This window comes from Castor canadensis, chromosome 4, assembly GCF_047511655.1.
Source record: "Castor canadensis chromosome 4, mCasCan1.hap1v2, whole genome shotgun sequence".
In the NCBI taxonomy this organism is placed as follows: Eukaryota; Metazoa; Chordata; class Mammalia; order Rodentia; family Castoridae; genus Castor; species Castor canadensis.
The window spans coordinates 23,506,800-23,524,036 of record NC_133389.1 but is presented as its reverse complement, the minus strand read 5'-3'; the positions used below and the strand labels follow the sequence as shown (position 1 = coordinate 23,524,036).

The window sequence follows — 17,237 nt, the reverse complement described above, 5'->3', positions numbered from 1 at the left end:
TATAAAACTGAATTATTTTGCTTAACAGTTGCATCCATTCTCCTGAAAATGGCATAATTTTGTCCTTCTTTATTGGCTAAATACAATTCTGTTGTGTATATACCATATCCATTCTTCAGTTGGTGGGCAATTAGATTGTTTTGCTAATTTGGACACTGTGAATAGGGCAGTGAGTGTGCAGGTATCTCTTATTAAACTGACTTTGGTTTCTTTAGGCTTATACCTAGAAGTAATAGAAAAGGATCATACAGTAGGTCTACTTTAAAATTTTTGAGTAACCTCCATACTGATTTAGTGACTTGACTAATTTATGATCGCACATGCTCCTTCTACGCTGCATACATTCAAACATTAGTCTTTCGGGAGTTGTTTTGGTTTGTTTTTATATTCTTGCTACTAGCCATGCTGACTGGGGTCAGATGGAATCAGAATATAGTATTAATTTGATTTTTATGACATTTAAAGATGTTGAATTTTTTTCACGTTATTTATTGGCCATTTACTCTTCTTTATTTCCAAAGTGTCCAGTTCATTTGTATATCTATCCATTGGATTATTTTCTCTTTTGGTGCTTAATTTTTTGAGTTCTTTATATCTTCTAGTTATTAATCCCCTGTTAGATGTATAGCTGGCAAAAATCTCTCCCCCACGAATAGCTGGTAATCATTTTCTTTGTGGTCCAGAAGCTTTTTTTTTTTTTCAATTTGATGCAATGCAGTTTGCCAATTCTTATTTCCTGAGCAATTGGAGTCCTTTTCAGAAAGTCATCGTATATGCCTCTATCATGAAGTGTTTTGTCTATGTTTTCCTATAGTCATTTCAAAGTTTCAGGTTTTACTTTAAGTCCTTTCATTTAGAGTTGATTTTGTATAGAGTAAGGGATAAGGATCTAGTTTCAGAATGTCTAGTGGATATTCAGTATTACAAAACCACTTATTAAAAAGCCTTTCTCCAACATACGTTTTTGGTACCTTTATCAACAATCAGGTGAGTATAGATGTGTAGGGTTATTTCTGCAACTTCTATTCCATTGTTCTATCTGTTGTTTTTGTACCAATATCATGCTTTTTGTTTTTACTATGGTTATGTAGCATAATTTGAAAACTCAAGCATATGATACCTCCATCATTTCTCTTTTTGCTCTCAGTTTATTTGGTTATTCAGGGCATTTCAGTTCCATTTGAATTTTGAATTGAATGTCACTATAATATTGAAGGGAATTACGTTGACTCTGAAGATTGCTTTCAGCAATACACCTATTTCCACAATATTAATTCTGCCAGTCCATGAACATGGGACTGTTCCATGGATCTTTTCATCATCTAGTGTCTTTAATTTCTGTCTTCAGTATTTCATTGCTTTCCTAGTAGAGGTATTCCATCTCCTTGGTTAAGTGGATTCATAGGTATTTTATCTTTCAATCTGTTGTGAATGGATTATTTTCCTGACTTCCTTATCAGTGAGTTTATGATTGATATATACAAGAGTTACTGATTTTTGTTTGTTAATTTTGTATCCTGCTACTTTACTGAAAGTGTTTATCAGATCTCCAGGTCCTCCTGTGGTCTCTAGGGCTTTTTAAGTATAAGATCATAAAATCAGCAAACGGGAATAGTTTGAGTTTTTCTTCTCCTATTTCTATATACTTTTTGCTTCTTTCTCTTGCCTTATTACTCTGGCTTGTTATTTTGGTTTCCATTTCATTCATTTTAATAGAAGAAAAACACCTTGTGAAAATTGCACATCAATCAACTTTTTAAAACATTTAAAAAATATTTCTAAGTATGTAATTTCTGAAACAATGGATGAAATAAGATAATTGGACAGCAAAGAGAAGAAATAAAAGAATGAAAACAAAAAAGAAAAATCACATATTGATAAGAAAAATTCTAAAAGTGAACAAAGCTGGATTTACTTCTTTTTAAAACATTCATATATTTTTAAAAACAAAATTTAACTATATAGATTTAAGATGAAGAGAAAATATTAAACAAATGAGAATGGAGCAAAGAAACTTCAGGTTAATAAAGTAACTATTCTTGGTGAATAACAATACAAAAATACACATATACACATGCAAACAGAAATTGGAAGAATAATTTTACATTGATAACCTATACTATCTAATGAAGATACTAGCCATGAAATATCAAATGTCCAAAATTCAGAATTTAAGTGATTCAAAATATTTAAATAAGACATGTTTAAAAAAATGAAAAAATTGATGACTTCCTTGAGAAAAAAATCCTTTCAAATGCTTAGAATAAAATAAAATCTGAACATAGAAAAGTTAGATTCATTACTTGAAATTCTTATAATGGAAAATATTGGATGTGTTTTTTAGCACACTAAATGTAGCTAAAAATGAAATCGATAGCACAAAGATACATGTAAATAAATTATACTTAAGGCAGAATAGAGGGGTACATAAATGGAAAAAGAGAATTTACACATGCACACACATAATATAAGAAAATTTAACCTTCAGCAATCATGGTTCCCCAAGAAAATAAAGAAAGCAGGAGCCATATATTAACAAGATAAAAAAGTGAGAATATTTCAAAATTGACAAAAATATATGTGATTGTAAAATTTGGGAGTAATGTTTCACCTTTGAGGCATTGTTCAATATCAGAAATAAAGATAAAAATGTAAGCAGATTAAAATTCCCCAGAGAAGGTATCACTTAGTTATGAACTAAATTAACCTGATGAAGACTTCTCAGTAGCAACAATTAAACCAGAAAATAGTGAAATATCTTCAAAGTGCTGATAAAAATTGCTACTACCCTAGAGTAATTACTCAAGGAAAAGAGACACAGATATCCTTCACATTGAAGAATGGTGTTTGTTAACACCGCTATCATTTTACGTATAGAATACAATTCTGAAAAATCAAAAGGAGACAAGAATCCTACTATCGTAGGATTGTGATTAATCAAAATAATATCACATAAGAATCCATTGAAACAAATTACAATTATATAAAAAATATAGTATTCTGGAGGGTTATAAAAGAGGACAAAGCAGAGTAGTAAAGGAGAAGACCATGGAAGTTAAATGGCTCTGAGAATTGTGTGCTGTTTCCATGAAAAGCAGAGGTGTAATTAATTTTAGACTTCAAGTTATATCTGAGGTCAAAATTGAAATTATAACAGCCAGAAGAATGCAGTGCAGTGTCTCTTTCAATACAAGAGGAAAATAAATAATAAGAGAGAGAAAAAGCTTTTGAGTCTGTTCAAATGGCATCATGAAAAGAAAAACTATAATTCATTACAGGGTGATAAAAATAAAAAATAGATAATAAATGGGAGAAACAATTCTTGATATAGTAGTATCAATAAATATAAATGAATTAAATTCACCCCTAAAAGGACAGATTGCTAAGTGGGATTTAAAAAGCATATCTGTCCATGGTATCTACAGTGGACACACTGTTTACTGTTTTTTTTTACAGTAATATGAGAAAAAAATTAGCATCCTAACAAAGAGCAACTCTTGGTTTTTAGTATTTTTCTTAAAGTCAAAATCATTGCAGAGTGACAGAGGCCTTGGGAAATAAGTAATGATAAGAAAGATGTAACAGCCATAAACATAGGTCTTTTATAACACACACTTGCACTATTTAGGCAAATTTGGAAAATTATTAGGTGTTTTTATCTTTGTTTGTTTTTCTCTTCTTTTCTCTATTCTTTTTCAGTAGTGAGGGATGAACTTATGAACCCCGAGCACTGCACTTGGCAAACACTGTACAATTTGAGCTATGCCACCAACCTCTTTATTTTCATTTTGTTTAGGAGACAGGACTCACCACTACATTTACCCAGGCTGGCATGAAACTTGAAATTATCCTGCCTTCACTCCCCAATAGCTGGAATTATAGGCTTGCACTACCATTTCCATGTTCAAATTGTTGCTCTAAGTTTTTCTTGTATTACATACATATGTAAATACATATGCTCATGAAGTACAATGAATAAATATATAAATTAATATATAAAAATAAAATAAACAAATATATAATTAAAATGAAATTATATATTTAAATATTCTTCCCTATGCTTATTTTTCTTTTCATTTTCTGCAGATCTTAAGCTTATATGATATCATGCTCATATTAAAATTTCTTCAAGTACTCCAAAAGCCTACTTTACATATAAATCATTATTTAAAAACTAGTATACCATCCAGGAGAATACATTGCATGTAGCTTTTATAGCTTTTAAATCTCTTAATCTAACACAATGATTTTATCCTACTGTGACTTGTTGAAAAGACTAAGATTTTTGCCTCTAGAATATCCTAAAATGTCTAACATTGAATTGTTTCTAATTATATCTTATAGTGTCATTTAAGTTGATAGTCTGTTTTAAGTATAATTTCTGCATTTTCATTAACTAAAAATTATACATAAAGGTCAATGCTATTTCAGATTCAGAGACCGAAAGAATGTAGAATATTTACTTGACATAATTAAAATTGGAAAATCACATTTAGACAATTATATTTTTTCTCAGGTACCCAAGAAATATTTAGTTCTTGAATATAAAGAAGTGAATTACGAAGTTCTTGAATCTCATTAACTAAATTTGTTGACAACAATGTAATAAAACTAATAATCAATAGTAATATGATTCCAAATATGTTTGGAAGTATATAAAACAAACTTAAAAATAACACATTTGTCCCAAAACAATTATATTTATGTTGGAACTTTTAGAACCTGATGTATAGGAAACCTGGATTAAAAATATTGGGTAACATTTTATGAAATAGATTTTTCTTTTGAACAAATACAGATGTAATAGTTGATTAATATTTCAGTAAATTTTTTGTGAAAGTCAATTACAAAGCATTGAAATGATTTTAGGTTAAAAAATTCCAACTTGGGTAAAGGATATGTACTTCTGGTAATTTAACTTGATGTAAGCAGGGGATTTGAAATGTGAAGAGGAGAATAGGTGCCATGTCATGAAATAGAACTTTTTTTACCATGGACGTTTGAAAAGTTCATTTATGATAGCATATGTTGCTTTTTGGAAGATAGATTTGGAGAATCAGTAGTACAACAGCTATTCCCTCATGAAATTGAAGAACCATCCTGTATTATCATTCAAGTGTATTTCATCTTGCACAAGAAGTGGAGTAGGCAAAGTCAAAGCCAATTTTTGCAAGCAATTTAAAATCTGCTTCAGTTCCTGGGCAAGTTCTGTTCAGAATCTCAGAGCTAGAATGCACAAATGATTATTTTGACTTGGACAAATGTTCAAAATTTCAAATCAAAATGTTAAAAAGTTGTCCATAGCTAACATCTTGATTTGTGCACAGAACATCTGATATACTTATATGACTTGCCAAGCTGAGTTGATCACTAATCATATAATTCAAAAGTGGGTGGGTTCTATGGTCTTAATGACTAGGTCTGCATCTTGCTGTACTCACAGCCCCTTCTTTGGCAAGTAATTTAACTTCCCCAAGCCCTGAATGTTCTCCTATATAAAGAAGGTGTAGCAAGAGCGTCCATCTCAGTGGTCTTTGTGAGAAATGACTAAGATAACGACAGTAGAGTGCTCAGTAGCATGTTATTCCTGTGGGATTTGGTAAATTAGATGTCATATTTTAAGTATAGTTCTTTTTGATAGGTCAACAAAGGTGCTTCCTACCTTAGTCTTAGGAAGCACCTCCTTGCTAATGGTGATAAAGTCTTGTCTACATTAAGAAAATAGTTGTTTTCACTTCTGATATAAAGGAAAACATATATTCAATACATCCTAAAAACTTATTTTCTAATAAGGAATAATTGTGAAGGATATCTCGTATTTTATCTGTAGATGCAAGAATGGCATTTTTCAAAATTAGTCATTACCAATTGTTTTAAATTCCTATTAATAGGAATGTAAACAGTCTTTCAGTCTGTTTCATTGTTTTTGTAAGAAACTAAGAGTAATTATTATGCTAAATGGTGAAATACTAAACACATTATCTTTAAGATCCAAACAGACCTGATAAGAATACTACTATTTTTGCTTTTCAAAACAGGATAGGATACTGATTTTGGCAAGAAAAATAAAGAAGAAACAAATGTAGAAATGCATAACTTGTTATTACCCAAGGAAAGGTATATTATAAGTAGTATGATTATACATTTGGAAAGTCCAAGAAACTATATTGTGAAGCAATTAGAACTGATTAGAAATTTTAATAAGGTAAGAGGTATCAAGATAGACAGACAAAAATCTTGCTTTTCTTTATAGTAGCAATCATAAAACATTAAAAAGAAAAATATAGTTCTAAACTAAACTAAATTATAACACATGCGACTAAATTTAATAAGTGCAAACAAATATATATAAAGATAACTTACATTTTTAATTATAAAATAGACATCAATAAGTAGGAAGATACATATGCTTCTAGATGGGAAATGTGAATACCATGTTACTTTTAGTTCTCCAAAAATTAATAATTTTAATTCCATTCCAATCAGACTGAACTTCATATGAAAGACTAAATGTAGGAGAATTCCAAGAAACTTTGAAAATTATAATTAACTCTTATTATAAGGCCTGATTGAAAATCAATATATTACTGGTCTGGCAAAGGAATACATAATTAATCAATGTAACAGAACATAGAAGATATCAAGTTGACATGTTAGCTATAAATTTTTCACTAAATAGTACTGAAACTAGTGCCCATACTTTTGATATAATGTAAAATATTTTTCTTCTTTTCCATCAAGTTACATGATGGTTGTTGATTTTGGTAATAGAATTTGAAGGCAAAAGAGAGTGAAGTAATTACTTCTTATATAATAAGAACAGAAAAAATAGAAAGGCAATGAGTAGTTTTAAAGATTGTTGCTATTTATCTTTATTTTAGTATCCTCAAGTATAACAAAGACAGAAGGTTAGAACCTAAATCTTCTAATATAGGGGAGATTGTAAGCTGATCTCTCAAAGTGTCATTTTTAGCACTGATTATTTTCCCTACTTTGGACTGGTCCCAACACCTAGCAGTCATCTAACCCTGAAGGCTCCCTTTCATCTTTATCTCCTCCATTTCACTCTCATCAACACCTACTCAATCACAATGACCCGTGATTCCTCCTTCTTAATGGATTTGGAATACATCCACTCCATCCCACCACCTTACTTAGGTCATCAACATTTGTCACCTGAAAATAGCCTTACCCCTGTTCTCTTCATACCTGATTGTTCCCCCAGCCCTCTGGGGAATCTGATGATGTCATTTCACTGCTAAAACTCATCTCTACTGGCCCTGTCCTCAGCCTCAAGTTAGATATTCCATTTTGTTGGCCTATTTACACTTCCCTCCAGGTTCACTCCCTTAGCTGCATCATGTCTCAAGCTTTTTGCTTCCATATGTCCTCTGTCAGAGTGTCTTTTCACATACATTTCACAGCAACTAGTTCTCCAAAACTCACTGGATGTTTTTCTTCCAGGAAGGTTTCCCTTGTCTGAATTTTATTCAGATAACTTTTCTCTAAACCTACATAGCACTTTAAGTACACTTTATCTTAGCATTTGTCATACTCTTCTTAGTTGACTAGAACCAAGGACCATGCTTTACCTGAAATTCTCAATGCTTTACCCAGTGCCTAAAACACAGTAGCTGCTCAATTAATATTGTGTAGATGGGTGACCATGAACAGTCATAGTTACATGCACTACATACAGCATAAATTAATCCTTCACTGATCTCTACCCTTATAATCAAAAGTAATTATAGATAAATCTTTCTTTGTTACATTTTGATAAATATATGGATGCCCTCCTTTTCTTCATGTTAGATATTATAGGAAAAATACTTCTGCTTTTCTAGAAAGTAGAATGCCACAGTGTTTTAAAAATATGGTAGAATTTTCATTTGTTTGTCCTGGGGCAAACTAATAGATCTGGGGCTTTGAGAATGTAGGATTTGAATACACTTAGAGGATAAAAACCTGAGGGATTCATTCAGTTCATGATTAGGCAAAAGGTAAGACCCTCACTCCCCAAATTCAGAGGGTAGACAGGTTTCTGTTTCCACAGCTGTTCCTAGAAATCCACATCATGAATGTTCTAACAATCAGGCTTAGATTCTCCCATTATTTTAAGACTTTGGGAGTTTCTAAGTAATATCGAATTTTATTTTATTTGCTAATGCGTTCTGATTATCATGCCAACCTGCCACCCTACTTAGGTATTTTTAACTTCTGCTGGTTCTTATCAAATCAAGGACTTGGCAGATGGAATCCATGTTTGTCCCACTGATGGATCAAAAAAGGTTGATTTCTCCCTGTCAGTCATCTGGTATTGGGATTCTGTAGTTTCTCTAATCAAGAGAGAATCACAGAAAGAAAGGAATAATTTTTTGGTGCTTTTCTTTTCTTTAAGATTAAACTCTGGGCATCATGTTATCTCTTACCTTGCTTTTTTCCTTCTTTTTCTCATTGAGTTACCATCAGTGAAAACCAATGCCAGTTTGTAAAGGTGCCCAGGCTATGGGATGTATATTCCAATGAATTCCCTCACCATGAGGTCATATTGTTTATGAAGCCCTGAGAAAACAACCCCCTCCTACAGTCTTTCTTTATTGTCACCAGGAGTAAGTCTGCCAATGTCAGAAGTTGCAGGTGATTTAGAAAAAGATATTCATCATCCCTAGATCTAGTACTTTAACTGGCTGAAATCTAGGAGACTTCTTATGGTTTTTGATAAATGTTCCTTGTGACATGAAGAGTAAAGTTGTCAAAACTTCCTTTTTAGAGTACTAACTACCCATCTACTCCCTTTCAATTTCTACTTTCTTTTTCAACTTTAGGAGCAATGATAAATTAAAATTAATAAAAGGTAAACAAAAGTATCTAAAATTAAAGTAAAATACTGAAGTAACCTCTATTGACATAAAATAACTCAGATTAGTTGTTTTATGAAAAAGATAAAGCACAGTTAAAATAAAATATCTTGAAGAGTAGAAACAATATAAAATCTGTAGAACAGCTATGAGTGAAACTGTGAAGTATTGAATGACATAACAATTATTAAAATGCTAAGTATGATATGTGTATAATGTGTATATACACAAATTTACTCATTGTTGTTATAACAGATAGGAATAAAACCTACATGGTTTTAGGGCTGGCAAAATGGTTCACTTGCTTCCAACCAAGTGAAAGACTCATTACTCCCACAAAAAACCCCAAAAAACTCTACATGGTTTTAAAACTTTTAATGCTGAAAATAACTAAATAAAGGTAAGTTAAAACATATTTTCCATTCACAGAGGAAAGAAACTTCAAACTCCAATATTGAAATTAGTAATGAAGGGCTAAGGAGAGAGCTTGATCATAATTCGGAAGCATGAAGAAATTTTGAGGATGATGAAACTGTTCTATATCATAATGGGAATATTGGATTCATGAGTTTACAGTTTTGTTAAAATCAATGGAACTGTGTGCACTGAGTGAATTTTGTTGTGTATATATATATTTCAAAAGCCATGAAAAATTAATACTGAGAAAATGGTAGGAACAGAATAGTTAAAAATGTACTGTAGAGTTCAATGCCGTGATAGGAGAGGTCATCCACTACAATAAATTAAGCCAACAATATTCATTCCAGGTTTATGGAGGTAGTAGCAAAAAGGAGGCAATTGCCAATAAAAGTAGGCATATTCATATATATCAGGCCTACCAGGGAAGACAGAGTATGCACATATCAATTGCCTTATATAATTTTCTGTAATGAAATATAGGCTATTAAGGATTGGAACAAAACTAATAAAATGATCCATAAAATGCACTGCCCTAAATGGAGAACAAATATGTGAGTATTTGTCAAAAGTACCTACCTCTTGACACCACTTGGCAGTGGCAAACACAGCAGAAGGTGCACAACAGATCATTTTCATTAAGAAGAGCCAGCAGAGATAAATATTACTGGCTATTAGGAGAAAAAAGTATTTAATAACTATTTTCATTTTGTCTCACTTCTGTGTTATACCTCTTTTCCCCTCATAATTCTTATCTTATAAAGACAGTTATACAAAATTGTGGCAATTTCATATATAATGACATTTGCGTCTAACCTTATAGAAAATACAGACTCTATTCCCATATTTCTAGCACTCAGTGGCAGGAGCTGCTCTAGGTATTGGAGTTAGAAAACATAGGAAATAGATAAGACAAAGGGTGGTGGATTAATACCGTCAACTAAGTACCACAATATTTGGTAATAAACTGAATAGCTCTACCAGGAAAAAATAAGAGCCAAAGTCAGGAGAGATGAGAGGAAGTTTGTAATTTTAAATATAGTAGTCAGAGAAGGTTGCAATGGAAAATGAAATAGCAAAAACTGGAAGAGTAGGCCAGGCAGCAATTTCTGAAGAAGAAATACCCAGGCAGAATGCCCAGACAATGTGGATGCACTGTGGCCAGAGCATGCCTGGCATTTTACAGGAAAAGCAAAGTACCCAGTATGAAGCAGATGGCTAGAGTGAAATGATGAAAGGGAAGGTAATAGGAGAAGAGGTCAAAGAGCTAAAGGGAAGGGAGGAAGCACAGATCACAAATTGCTTTTCAGGCTAAAGTAAAGAACCTGATCTTATAATGTGGTATAGAAATACGTGAGTGAGGGGAGTTTTGAACAGAAAAGCAAAATGATATTGTAAAACTGAAATGCTATACCCATTAAACAATAACTTTCCACTCCTTCCTGCTCCAGCCCTAGCACTCACCATTCTACTTTCTATTTCTACGAGTTTTCCTACTTGGCTTACCTCATATAAGTGGAATTATAGTTTTTGTCTTTTTGTGACTTGTTTGTTTAACTTGACATGCAAAGGCTCACCCATGCTATAGCACATGTCAAAATTTTCTTCCTCTTTGGAGCTAAATAATATTCCATTGAATATATCATATATTTTAATCTGTTGATGGACACTTGGGTTATTTCTACACTTTGGCAAGTAAAATTAAGGCAGCTATGAACATGAGTACACAAATATACTTTTGACTTTCTGTTTTCAATTCATTGTATATGTATTCAGAAAATAAATTGTAGGATCTTATAGTAATTCTTTTTAATTTCTTGGGAAGCTACCAAACTGTTTTCTGTGGCAGCTTCGACATTTTGCATTCCCATTGTTTGATTCTTTTTAGTCTCCATATTCCAGGTGCGATGACTTTTCTTTGGTTCCTTTAAATACAAAGCCCATTCATGTAGTAGGGCCCTTGCAGTAGCTCTTCCCTTTGACTTCATATCTCCCTATCCTGATATTTACAAGACTGACACTTATTGTTCACTAACTGTAGACTTCCTTGAGTCATTTATTGTTCACCAATAAAGCACTTATCAGGATTTTGTGATTTATTTTTCTTTTCTTTTTTTTTCTTTTTGTCCTTCTTCCCTCAACACAATCTGTAGAACCTTGGCTGGCCTATTAGAGATTCACAGTGATCATTGAAATGTCACAGGGATTAATTTATTAAATTGTCTAGTGTGCTACAAGTAAACACTAACAATTAGTGGAAAGTTGTAATCATCACTAAAAGAATAATATAAATTCTTCAGAATCAAATTAAAGCAAGAGATAATTCGTAATTCCATACCATCATCAAGAATGACATTTGAGAGTGAGGGGAAAAACATGATAGAAGTACATTGCATGCATGGGTGAAAAGGTCACAAATGAACCCACCCTAAAAACTTGCAAGAAAGATTTTTCTTAAAAAGCAGGTGGTAAAGGGGCTAAGAAAGAGTAATAGACCAGTGAATGTGATCAAAATATATGACATGCAGGTATAGAAATAGCCCATTGTCCTAATATAACTGTGTGTAAGGGGGAATGGAACCTAGTTATTGTAATCAGTTATATGCCAGTAGAAATTTGGGAATCATTAACTTGAATGTTTGAGGCAAAATGTGATCTCTCCAGCTTCAAATTGTCTCAATAATTGCTAGAATATTCTCAGTGCCTTAAATATGCAATCACTGTCCTAGAGATACTTGTAAAATCTTTCATGTACTTCTGAAAAGCAAATTTCAGTTTCAGATCCAAAATAAAGAGAACTCATGTCACATACTTTCCACAAAAATTACTAAATTGATATTTTATCGTTCATTTTAGTAATAACCACTTCCATAACCCATAAGGTCATCTGTATTAGAGAAAACTCACTTAGGTAGCATAAAAGAAAAATTGTTATTTCTGTCTTTATATTCAGAAGTGAGTAGGTGGGCATAAATTGTCTATTCTGGATTATAGACAGTCTCATGGTCTAGTTATCATTTTGATGAAGCCATATATTAAGGCTGGCTTATTCTAACATTGTCTTGAGAGGTGCTGCCCTTCTGGCTCTAGGATCTTAAAAAAGTGATAAAAGTCTATTAAATATCTGCATGGAGGGGCAGTATATGTTCTTATGCATTAATATCCTTATTTTTATAATGTTAAAAATGGTTTTGAGGTATGAACCTAGGATACAAACTATTTTTATGCCACAGAGGATAAAGGGGATGACCATAGCTTTGCTTCCTCAAAAGATAGTTGGTATACTCATTACCACAGTAAGCTTACAGCTCTGATGAGTGAAAATCTGTGGGTACTTAACTAACTTGCAGGAGAATGATTCTATGGTTTTCAGAAATATAAAGAGATAGCTATTGTTCTGAAAACATTTGAATAGTTTTTCTCATTTGTTGTAAGAGATGTTGGATATTATAATTTAAATCATTATTCTTTCATATTGTTTTTAAAAAGTCATAATTGTGGAAAATCTAAATATCATTTGATTTGCTTTCTTAATATAAATACATTTAGGCAGAATGTATTGTTCCAATATTTATTGTGATACTTCAAATTTGTTAAACAGAATTGATTACAGAGCCAATTACATTTCAAGGACACTGGCAGACTATGGCAGTAGGGTTGGAAAGTATTTAACATCTTTTCCATCTCTTTTATTGCTGTTACTAAGGGTTTATATCAGTAAATACTTCACAAACATTGTGTTTTTGCTGTAAAGGTTTATATCCACATTTTGAGACATAAGTTTTTACGACGCCTTTGCATATTATATCACAGGCTGCTTTAGGGCAGACAAATAATAGCTTGTCCCTTCTTGCTCACAAAGAGGTGTCTTTGGAAAAATAAAAGCATCTTAAGAAATTCTGTTGATGTATCTATCACCTTAAATATTTTGAATAACTGTTGGTACAGTACCTATTTCAATAATTTTAATAAACTACATCCTTCCTTCCACCACATAAGCTGGAAGTGTGCATGCAGACTGTGAATAAAGTTGGTGGAGAATAGATGTGTGTGCTTGTGCTATTAAACCACAGAGGAAATGGTACTGTAAAATGACCCTTAGTCATCAAGTTCTTTTGCATGTTTGATATATGTCACCTTCAGACATTTTCAGTTGGGTCAGAAATAATGAACACATAGTATGAGTAAGGTTCAAGTCACCAGTATTTTTAAGTACCTATTGACTGCCTAGAACTATTCAAGTTAGGATTGACATGTTCATTTGTACCTTTCCTCTCACAAGACTTACTAATTTTCAAAAACCAGATTATTGTGTCTGTATTCAGACTATCAAAATATTTATCATAGTTTATTATAACTGCCTTTTTACTTCCCTACCTTTCCCATTAGAATATAAACTATAGGAGGACAGGTTTCAAGTCTATCACACTCACTCTTCTCTATTTTCTGAATATCATAGTCCATTAAGCCCTATATCTTAAACATAAGTGGTGTATAAATGATAAATATTTATTAATTGAATAATTATCAGTGTCCAGAAAATTACCATTCTTTAGGGATGTAATCATAGGGAAAAATAATGTTGTAAAAATTAGAATGTCAATTTAATATTAAAATTCATTAATTCTCAACACCAAAACTCTTTAAAAGAAAATGTAAGTTAGAATGGTTATCTTTTGGCTAGTTGGTTGAAGAATTGTATGCTACTTATAATGACGGTATTTTATGCGTTATCTCATTAAATCTACTCAACGCTATATAAAATCATTACTAACTTTCTCTTCATTGCACAGTGAAAGGAAATGAGGTTTAGAGAGAGATGAGCCAGTAAGTACCTAGTACAGATTTTAACTTTTCCCTTTCTTACCTCCAGAGGTCAAGCTTCGAAACAATCAATACCGAAATTTCATTTTAATGAGAAAGGAAACTCATAGAAATTAAATAATTTCATGAGAATAAACAGTTAGTAAATGATAGAATATGGTATTAGGCCCAATTTGCATAGCTCTAAAGCCTGTGTGACTAAGCCAGCCCATGTCTTCCTTCCTTTAACAGTAATACATTTTTCACAGATGTAATAAACAGTGGGGCCAGGTGTCATCCTAATGATGCTGAGCAGCTCATAGCCCTAAGCTGCTTATCCTGACAATTTCTTATGAAAGGACCGATACATTTATTTTCGTTTTTAGTTAAATCAGAGTAAATAATTCTCAGGCAAGACAGTTTTTGCACATTTTATTGCTCTTTTCATTTTTCTTACATCTGCCATAACTTCACCATTTATTAGTGATATATAAGATATATTTGAAAAAGGGGAAACAACTGTTAAGATAAAATGCATGATGTATGGTGAAGGGAATAGAGCAACCTCCTGTGCGTAAGAAATTCTGTGACAAATCACATATAGAAAATGTGGTCCATACTGAAAAAAGGAGGAACTTGGGCAATAAGTGATATACCATGTGTCTAGATGCTTAAATGGGAAGTTTGCCATGCCTATGATAAGGCATGCTGATGATACCACTTTTTGAATCCTAGAGTCTCAAGTTCCTGACCAGCCAAGCTCTCTTCATGTGAGACCCCAGACCAACTGCATCATCATGAGTTGGACACCTCCCTTGAACCCCAACATCGTGGTGAGAGGTTACATTATTGGATATGGTGTTGGAAGTCCTTATGCCGAGACAGTGCGCGTGGACAGCAAGCAGCGGTACTATTCCATTGAGAGGTTAGGTGAGTAGCTGTGATTTTTATTCTACTAATGGATGATTATTTATTTTATTTTACTTCTCAGAAAATTGTTTTGTTGGATTACAATTTCAATGTGAAGTGTATATTAGTTATAAAACAACTCCCTTTCTCTCTCTCTCTCTCTCTCTCTCTCTCTCTCACACACACACACTCACACGCTCCCTGTCTGTATTATTTTAAATTTTGGAAATTTGGTCAGAACATATCTCTAATGGTAAGTTCTCTAATATATGTCCTTGCGTATATGCACTACAATAAACAAAGTGCATTGGATGATCTTTTTCCAGTAGTCAATGTTAAAGTTCTAGTCTTAAAATTCCTCTATAAAGAAGGTCAATATATTTTTATCTTTATTGTTCTTACTAGGAAGACTTCTGCCAATTTTTCTTCAATTTTAAATTATTTACTTAAAAGGCCTACTTTGTTAACATTTGTAGATTAGGCATTGTAGTTTTCTAACTTTAAAACAACAAGATAAAAAGAGGAGTTTCCAGTCAAGACCGTAAATTGGAATTATCACATCTTGCATACATATATTTTTGTTCCCTTTCCAACCCAAGTTCTCTTAATGCAGTCAACCTTGTTTTTATTTACCAGATAAAATAATTCATTTTGATATTTCTGAATTCACTTAAAATTTGTTCATCCTGAGAGGTCTATTATGTGTGTAATCCGTAAACTCATTTTATATCTGATTTTCTACAGTGTTGTAAGAGATTATATCATTAGCAAAGGGAAATAAAAGAAAAACATGTAATATATTGGAATGCCAATAAGTTTAGCAATTCTCACAAAGCATGTTGTTTCTACTTGTTGATTTATTACCTTATTATTGGCAATGAAATACATTGACCTAACAGGAAATACAACCAAGTTAGAAGTGGAGGTTGGGGAGGGGGTGGTGCAACTTACTTGTTCACACACAGAACAATTGGATAGGAACAGTATGATAGCTAAAATGAAGCAGCAAGAAAAGATTTTCTCAGCTTAAGAGGAAAATTGGGCTGACCCATTCTTTCTGTAATTGCTTCAAACACTAATAAGGGAAGCACCTACTGAAACTCTCCACTATTTCAGCTAGCTTGGCATGTTGAAATAATATTCACCAGTCAGTCCCTGAGTTTGAATGTAAAAGCAGTCACAAAGCTCATATTTTATGGCCGTCAAACCTATGTCAGGGGAGTCTCACTTATCCATTATTCAGACTACATCATCTCTGACATGTCATTTTGATGCCACGCAGCAGACAAGGGAAGAGGGTACTGTGGCAGTGCACAGTCTCCTGGCAATAACAGTGAACAAGGTGCAAAACTCAGAAGTTGTGGAAGAAAACAGCCTTATTTTACCATGTCCTTTTGATAATGATGCTCTTTAGTACAAAGAAGTTTTCTGGAGTCTCCAAATCCACCAAAGTTTAGCAGTTTGTACAATTAAAATTGGCAAGTTTCCATAAATGTTTAATGAGAAGAAAGAATAATCCCTTTGTAGACATATCTTAAATAACTAGGAGTCAAAAGAAGAAACTAGGGCAAATTAGGGTACAATATATCTCAAAAAATCATGATGATTTCAACAGGTTTAAAAATTCTATATTCATTCTTGTACAGAGAGTACATCAACCATATTTGCCTTCTTAACTTCCTTCTTTTACCTTCCCTCCCTCATATGTGACCTCCTCTTAGTGTGACCTGTGAAACACTCCATATAGCTATTTTAAAACAAACAAAAATGTCATTTTTTTCTTTTAAAAATATGAGAACGTGAGGGCAAAACAGGTATTGTGGTTGGGAGGGTATTGGTACCAGTGGGAGGGGGGAAAATATGAGGAAAGGGTGTAGGAGGGTAAATATAGTACAAATACTGTGTACACATGCTTTCAGTTTTCCCCCATTTTGTATGATGTTGGCTATAGGCTAGTCATACATACCCTTATTCATGGTACATTCATTCTACTCCTAGTTTCATCAGAGCTTTTGTCATGAAAGGATGTTGAATTATCAAAGACTTTTCCTGCATCTATTGAGATGATGAGGTGGTTTTTGTCTTTGCTTCTGTTAATATGTTGTATTACATTTTATGATTTGCATATGGTGAACCACCCCTGCATCCCTGGGATGAAACTGACTTGGTCATAGTGAATGATCTTTCTGAACTGTTGTTGGATTCGGTTTGCAATTATTTTATTGAGGATTTTTGCATCAATATTCATTA

The 17,237-nt window shown here is 32.7% G+C and overlaps 1 protein-coding gene across 2 annotated transcripts in view; it reads left to right on the top strand.

Annotated features, from left to right (window-relative positions):
* The window catches only part of Dcc (DCC netrin 1 receptor), a 1,132,969-nt gene that overhangs the window by 939,918 nt on the left and 175,814 nt on the right, over positions 1 to 17,237 (top strand). For both annotated transcript variants that reach the window (XM_074069811.1, XM_074069810.1), the window contains exon 15: positions 14,814 to 15,008. In XM_074069811.1, the coding sequence (XP_073925912.1) occupies positions 14,814 to 15,008 (195 nt within the window). The remainder of the gene's footprint in view (positions 1 to 14,813; positions 15,009 to 17,237) is intronic.